Source organism: Dioscorea cayenensis, unplaced genomic scaffold (assembly GCF_009730915.1).
Source record: "Dioscorea cayenensis subsp. rotundata cultivar TDr96_F1 unplaced genomic scaffold, TDr96_F1_v2_PseudoChromosome.rev07_lg8_w22 25.fasta BLBR01001092.1, whole genome shotgun sequence".
NCBI lineage: Eukaryota > Viridiplantae > Streptophyta > Magnoliopsida > Dioscoreales > Dioscoreaceae > Dioscorea > Dioscorea cayenensis.
The window spans coordinates 52,451-61,148 of NW_024087483.1; the positions used below are offsets into that span (position 1 = coordinate 52,451).

Consider the following 8,698-nt stretch of genomic DNA (forward strand, 5'->3'; position numbering starts at 1 on the left):
CAATCCAGTTCACAGCGTGAGCTGGGAACGAAACTTCCACTGTCCTACTCCAATTTATTACTTCTATTGATTAAGACTTTCTCCTACTGGTTTATATCCTCTATGAATGGTGGATTACTGGTGCAATTCAGGGAAAATTCCATATGTAAGTATTCTACCTTAGTAAGATTTTATCATGTTTTCTGAGGTTGCCAAGTATTTTGCTATTTCAAGTGTTTGAAGTTTATTTCAAAAGAGATCAATGTCAAAGAGATTGTGATCGTTCTAGGCATACAAAGCTTAATTTCCTAGGAAACGCAATTGGAAAACTCCCTTGGTTCTGATAATTAATTTCATGTCTACATTGAACATCTGGATTGAAAGACAGTGGAGATAAGCGTGAGATATCCTGAGTTTTAAGTTAATCGGTTTGCTGTTCAAAATGACTGGTGTTTTTAGATGTTCCTGAATCATAATGTCGATATATGGAAAATTATTCCGCAAATGAATTTGGTAATGTCTACATGAAGTTGGGAAGAGAAGTTAAAATATTTCCATCAATACCAAACTTCATTGTAATTCGAATAAAAAAAGGATTTTTTTCATTCTTCTCTCTTTGTTTTTCAATTTCGTTTGGTTATGTAATACTTCTAACCTTAATGAAATCTGGATAAGCCTTTTTTACCGTAGATCCCGAAAAACATTCTCCTGCAAATTCTAGGGCCTTCTAAAGTCAACTTCGGGTCTATCAAAAATTACCACTCCATCGTCGCGATCGTGGAAAAGGTATAAATTGACCAACAGTTAATTATCTTATAATCATTTATCCTACTCTCTCATTTCCACAGGAAGGTCTCATGGTCACCAATGATCTTAGGGTATGTTTGGTTGCCAAGAGTGGAGTGGGAGTGAGGGGGGATTGGGTTTTAACCCTTGTTTGGGTATGCATTAGTGGGAGTGAGAGAGTAGTGTGGAGGGAGTGGGAAGGGAGTGTGTGAGGTATTATCAATCACCACAAATTGGGCGGACTCGCCCAATCCGGGATGATGAAAAAGACCAAAAATAGCCTTGATTTCAATATTTTTATTATTTTACTGCTTTTTAGTCTTTTTGTTGTTCCAATTAGGGCAAAGTATCATCTCTCAATTGTCTGCCGGCGAAGGGAAGAGCATTGGAGACAATCCTCTTTCAAGAATTGCAAATAAGTCCAGGTTCATTGTTTAAATTCCTTTAAAATTTTCTCATTCTTTTTGTTTTTTCAGATTTCCTTTGTCTTGCAAATAAGTATCATTATTAATTAGCTAAATCCAAATGTTAGAATGAAAATGTAGTATAATAAAATTAAATAATTATTAATAATATTCAATTACTTACATTTTTTCCAATGTTTTTGAAAAATATAAATACACCATTATAGATAGTTATCACCATTATAGCTAATTAATGATATTAATATTTAAATTCAAAAATAGAATGAAATTTTAGTATTATAAATTAAATAATAATTATTATTATTAATTAATTAGTTACATTTTTGCCAATGTTTTTAAAAATATAAATACAAATAACTCATTCTATTTAACACCATTAATTAATTAATAGCTAATTAATGATATTAATTTTTAAATTCAAAAATTAGAATGAAATTGTAGTATTATAAAATTAAATATTAATTTTTGGTAATTAATTAGTTACAATTAATAAATAACTAATTGATGATATTAATATTTAAATAAAAATATCATAAGGGCTACAATTATCATTTTATCATACTTACTTTCTTTACTTTTCTCATTCCCAATAAATTACACTTTCCAATCCTTACCAACCAAACACATTCTTCATTCTCACTCCTACTCCACTATCCCACATATTACTCCCAATCCATTCCTCCCTCAATCCACTCTTGGCAACCAAACATACCCTTAGAGTTGAGCAAGTTTCAAAAAGCTTGAAGCAATATTCATACCCGGGAAAAAGTTCAGCTTCAATGTGGTAATTCAGCTACAGGAAACCCATCCAACGAAATCTTGATTTAAAATTGTATGAGACAAACAAAGCATCTCTTGCTTGTTCTCTCAAATTCGTTTTCTTCCATTTTAGTTTAATTCTATTGTCACCTTTGGTTTTGCTTACACTGTTTTTGGAACATGATATTATAGGAAAAATATTTATTTATTTATTTATTATTTTTTTTATAAAAATGACAAACATCACAACACAAAGGTGTGTCAAAGGACAGATATGTACGATAGTGCACCAGTTTTGGCGATTTTATCATCTCCAATGGATTTACTAAGTTAGACGCCACATATGACAATTAGAGTCCAACTATATGTATACCCAGAATATATTTCTAGAATTAAACCGAATTAATAAATCTCATGTCATGCAATCCTATAAAATACTCATATAAATCACGTGCCATAAAACATTTCATTTTATTTTGCATAGTTTTATTTAAAATTTTCAACTAAACTGTGTATGCCTTACATAGCATCATACACCATCAATTCGATGCTCGATGGAAAATCACAACATTCGGGAGGCAAATCACAGCCCACGCTCAAGTCCCCGTTTGACTCTAAAAGAAAATTTGAGCAACCCATTGTTTGGTGCCGGAGACGGATACAAACACTTTTATCAAACTTGGGAAACCCAGTCATGGGGACATAGGCTGGCCCACCCAGCTGTTGAGTGTAGCGTCTCAACTGAAGGGGATTGGGGGACGTGGACAATCTGGCAACAACAGTTATTACAGTGCATGTTTCCTTGGGCCAAGGGTAAGGTTTGTGAGTTCCATGGAACATATATGTCGTCCCTGCGGTAGCAAGAATCTCTATAATCTCAAGTTGAAGTCCGCCACCATGAAAGATGAACTCTGTTAGATGAGACAAGCCATCAATTTGCAACAACTTGAGCACAGGAAAATATCCTGCAAGGAAACGCAATTCATGATTCAAATATGAGTTCTCAAACAGCACAAGCTCCTTCAGGCATGGCAACCTCTGCAGCACTTGCATGCCCTCTTCATCGAGTTCAGTGTGAGCTAAAGCCATTTTTGAAACACGATCCAAAGATGCGATCCATGTTGGCAGCTTACAAGTAATCATTATGCCTGATAACCAGAGACTTTTAAGATGAACAGGAGGTTGAGACACCTCCTCCAAGAACGGAACATCACAATTCCAACTGACCTTCAGTGCGCGTAGCTGGTCACTGAGCTTATCAAGTGTCTCGACAAAGGCCATTGCATTCTCTGGTGTGGTGATATCTTTCGCTCCCAACTTTGTTAGTTGGGTCATCTCACCCAACTCCCTTGGGTTCGTTTTGAAGCTCACCATGCTCAGTGTTTTCAGAGCTTTCAAAGCTGTCATCCCTTCAGCTGGCAACTCAGCGCCGTGGCATGTTAATGATGCGCCAGAAGGATCTCGCTCAAACCCGCCCACACTGAGATACTCCAACTTGTGAAGTTTGGTGATATGGGGAGGAATCTCTGTCACTTTTGTCCATCTGAGATCCAGTGTTTCAAGATTCTGCAACTTCGCTAAGGCTTTTGGTAATGATCTGATAGAGGTGTTCCTCAAGTTAAGGTACCTGAGAAGAGTGAACTGGCCGATGACTTCAAGGTCTCCATCGACTTCAGAAAGATGACAACCCTCTAGATCAAGCACTCGTAGCAGCTTCATTCGGCTTGTGTTCTTGAGTGATACTATACCTTCAGAGAATACTGTTAATGATCGAACATGCTCTAATTTTTTGTTCTTATGAATGTTTGCCGGTAGGGAATGTTGATGCAGTGCTAGATGACGAGCTTCGCGCACATCTTGAGTTTGCGGTGCTGGTGCTGGTGGTTGTTGTTTCCTGGTGATGATAGAAACTAGATTGTCTTTCTCAGACATGTTGAGAGTGAACTCAAGCATAATATCATGGATATGACATGAGTGAACCGTGGTGTCACCATTAATGATTGAGGATAAGATCATGCTTCGATCCATCAACTCCTTAAAGTACCATTCTGCAACTTCTTCGGTTGACATGTCTCGTGTCGCATGCACCAGTCCTTCAGCGATCCACCGCCTCAACAAGCGTTTGCGTCTGATTTGGTAGTCCTCAGGAAATATGGCCAGGTACAAGAAAAGTGGCTTGAGATAGTACGGTAGATCATAGTAGCTAAAAGATAATATTCGGGTCATGGCATCAAGACCTTGGTGAGACATAATTGAGGTGCCCAAATGATCATGTAATTTCTGCCATTCTGACTCTAATAAAGGCTTACTAGCTAAAACACCACCGATGGTCACAATGGCTAACGGCAACCCATCACATTTGCCCAAGATTTCTTTAGATAAATGTGTAAAGGTAGGTGGACAATTACTATAATGGCGTGGGAAGGCTTTCTTGCAGAAGAGGAGCCAAGAATTTTCAGGACAGAGTGGTTTTAAATGATAGACATGACCAGACTCTTGAGAGCAAAAAGATGCGACATCTAGATTTCGGGTTGTCACAATTATTCTACTTCCTAAACTATTATCAGGTAATGCTGGAAAGAAACTCAACCATGCATTCAAGGACCAAACATCATCAAGAACTATCACGTACCTTGTATTCAACTTCATCAGTTCATCCCGAAGTTGCTGAACAAGTTGACCCTCTGTCATTTCAGCAGAAAACACTTGTGAACCCAGTAGCTAGTTGATCATGTCTCTCAAGAGCACCTTCAATGAAAAGGTTTGTGAAACAGTGATCCACGCACGGCGGTGGAAATGCTCCATCACTTGTCGATTTTCATAGAGCTTTTTGACAAGAGTGGTCTTGCCTAGTCCCCCCATGCCTACCACAGAGATGATTCTCAGTATGGAGCCATCTCCTGGAATTAGCCAATCCATGAGCGTGTTCCTTGGCCCATCCATGCCAACAAGCATCGCATCATCAGTCAAGTGGGGCCCATAGCGTGGGTCATGTTGCATCTGAGCCACGGAGCAATGATTGAAGAGCTTGTAGGTTCTTGTGTTGTTCGTCCCCTAAACCATAGCGTTTGCTTCTCTCCCCACCTCAAGGACTCTTCCCTTGAGCCCGTGGACATTATTGGCGATCTTGACTCTTGCTACCAAGTCTTTGGTGAAGCGGACCGCATCAGGAAAGCAACTACCGATCCCATGCCAATGAGGGCTGGCATAGACGCCAAGTGAACTCCTCTGCCCAGTCCCTCGATGTCGTGAGGCAATGCCTCTCACTTGGCTCATCCAGACATTGAGCTCAAGATCATCATCGGTGTATTGACCCATGGCAGCATTCATTACTGAGGAATGCATTCATGCTCTCAATTCATCCTTGATGAAGCAGGCATTGTCCCGCACTTTGAGGATTGGCGAGAAGGTTTCTTGAAGCTTTGGCAAAGAGAATGCCCACCGCATTCAGCTAGACCCAGAGCTGCTGCTTCCATCTTCGCAATGCTTCGCATCTCTCCTCTTCACACTTCAGATGAATATATATATAGGCATTCCAAAGTTCTTTGCCTTAGCTTTCAAGTTAGTATAAAAGCAAAAGAGAGGCTTGATGCTGCTACCTTTTAACGCATCAATTCTCATCATCATTCTCAAAGCAAAGTGGAGGACTTGCTTTGTTCCTCAGCATTACTTTCTTGTTTTTTTGTGTTGAACAAAGCAATAACATAAAAACTCTAGTTTATCTAGCCATTGAAATCCAGATGTAAACACATGATTCTCAAGCAACTCGATCTCACTGCTTTATAGAAACAATAGACGCCCTCTATAATTAAAAGCCAAATGATCAGATCCAAGGACAATTCACAGGCAAAATTTAATTTGAACTCATCGGTCAAAACAGAATTGCTAAAAATAATAGGATGTGTGTCAAAGACGTTGATCATGCCAGTTCATTTTGCTTTTAAAAACTTTTATAAATGGTAAAACATACAAATAAATGAGCTGAGGATTGTGGTTAAGCAAGATATTCTGTGAAAATAATAACTTAATCCTCTGCTTTTCAAGCTGTGTTTCTACCATGGATTCAACGCCCCTATTGAGTTTGATTACCAACATTGAATTCATTCACTGATTTGTGTTATGAATTGTGTTACTGTTCATCTAGCAAAAATAACAGGGAGATAACCTGTAATTGATGCTGAAGGCATAACACACCACCCAAAAAAAAAAAGGATCATTATCATAAAGAAATAGGTATGGATAAACAATCTCTTTTTGGTACCAGAACACTGAAAAATATATAATGCCAGATCATTCTTACAAAAACCATTCTTTGAAAATAGTTCGCTTTGGGATTGAGGACTATTTAGTATTTTCTTTAAAAATTTAATAGCCTATCAGTCATTCAATCTAAAGTTTTCAAGGAAGAGATAAGATACTGAACAAGTAACCATAATAACGAGGAAGTTTTGAGGTGAAATGAATGTTGTAATACCAGAAATGGTGTAACAATACCGGTATGCACAAGCTAAACAAGCATCAAATCTCCTCTGAAGTACATGACAGCGTAGAGCTTGCGTTTGTTGCTCCACTATCTGCTCGTAACAGCTCCATAGTAGCGATTGAAAACTGAAGTCGCTCAGCTGAATGTTGATTCAAGCTCCTCTGCAGTTTGTGTTGTCTTCAATTGATTCTTTACCTCCAAATTTTCCCTGATCATGAAAGGACTCTGAATTAGCTTTCAAGATTTAGTCAATGAGAAGATATATGTCATGAAGTGAATCTAAAAGGACATGCCTTCTTCACGGTAAATCACCTACAGTTATGCTGGACAATTCTACTTCTATAAGAATTTGATTACTTGATCTTTCCAAAGTATTTGCAAGAGAAAGCTCCTAGGAACCTACGGTACCAAGCGTCAAAGCGTGTCCAAAGACACTCATAATACTGGTTTTATAATAATCACCGCATCAGGCCTGAAAAGGCTGGAAAAAGGGAAGATAATACATATGCTGTGAAATCCAGCTGTCCTGAAAGAACGAAAATGTCACCACTAGCACTAGGCTATATTTTCTATGCCCTTCGCGAAGCACCATTCACGAATTGCAAATGTTGTGGCAGATAGTTAAGCAAGAAACTTCACCTTTCACATGGGCAATGGCCTTGTTGTTCCATCATGCGCACGACCAGCCTACAGCTGGTTTATGCAAGGAAATGGCCACGAGAACTGGACTTCTTTTTATCGCTCTCTTTTGTCTTTCATAGTAGTTTTAGCCTTTGTGGCTCTATCTAAAGAGATACTTGTGCACTAGACTATCTCAAATCAACTGACATCCTCTAAATAGCTACAGATCTCTCTCTCACTGGGTCGGTACGCTTGTAAACAACAGTCCGGAAAAGTTAGGAGAAGATGATGAAAATATTCTTTCCAATTCGAGGAGGCACTCACAAAGCTAAAAGAAACAAATTAATTGTATACTTAAGAGGGAATTAGGTGAGCGAACAGAAAGTATAGAAAAATTGCTGAGCATTTGAAGTTTTACAATTAGTCTTCCAAGGGCATACTACGCAGAGCAGGAAAACCATTGCGGAGTTAGTGAAATCTCAGATGGATAGAAAAGGCGGTAGACGCCGACAATAGGTTGAATATGGTGTCGTGGTTGAAAACAGACACCAGATGGATATATAAATTTTCATAATTGAGGGTCAGGGGTTTACCTTTGAAACCCTAAAGAATAGGTGGTAAGCCATGCAGCCACATTCACGAATCGCCATCAAAAGCCTCCTGTGCCTATGCTCCACCTGCCCACTCCTACCTAGTACAGGAAACTTGTGAGCAAGGCTGCTATCGCTAAAATCCAATGTATACCCTCACAATAAACAATTGTTGATATACAAAACAGGGATAGAATTTGTTTCAGTGAATCTAATTATATGAATTATATCTCTGATTAGCGTAAAGAAGTGGGGAATTTACCTCATCAGAGTGAGATAGAAGTTAATAATTCACTCCAAAAGTTGCTGCTGTCTACCCTGATTAAGAATAGATGAATAAATCCACATATGCTCACCTCAGAAGAATGAATTACTAAAAACTACTAGACCAAGATATGGGCTCACTCTAAAACTTTTAATCATCATACAATGACTATCTTCAACATATATGCCAAATCTTGATCAGAAATTGATGTCGTATACCCTTAAACTCACGGTATGATAGCCGCACAGAGTCATTGAACTTAGTCGCAAAATGCAAATTACTTCAATCAAACCTTCAGCCTTTGTTTCAATATGAAATTCACCTGACCCAACAGCAAAAACAGGCCGACATATGCCTGCAATTTCTTCCTTAGGACGGTATTGATAGTCTGAACTCATGATTCACCAGGAACAAAAACATCAGTTTTAAACCAATTTCAAATCATCTGAACCAATATATATTTCAAGGGCAATAGCAAATAAGACACTAAATCGAAAAAGATGATCCACAACAGGAAATCCCAGGTGAACTCACCTTCCAAAATGAACTCCAGCTAGCATGGAGAGTGAGATGTGCGGTCATCTTAAATGAAAACTGGTTGTCTGCCTGCCTCTAAAGCACCACCCTAAAACCCGAAATACACAAATAAACAACTTCACTTGCAATTGATAGTCACCTTAGAATAAAGCCTATTTATAATTTTACAAGGTTACACAATGAATCTACTCTACAAATCTTGGCATTCAAATAACTATAACTCATTGGTCTCTAGAACACACCTCAGCAACCA

General features: G+C 38.3%; 1 protein-coding gene across 1 annotated transcript; it reads right to left on the reverse strand.

The window, feature by feature from the left end:
* Positions 1-2,438: 2,438 nt before the first annotated feature.
* Positions 2,439-4,915, reverse strand: LOC120255589 (disease resistance protein RPM1-like). The gene is given in 1 exon segment (XM_039263384.1): positions 2,439-4,915. A coding segment is annotated over 1 exon segment (2,436 nt). The 5' UTR covers positions 4,905-4,915; the 3' UTR covers positions 2,439-2,468.
* Between the last annotated feature and the right edge of the window lie 3,783 nt (positions 4,916-8,698).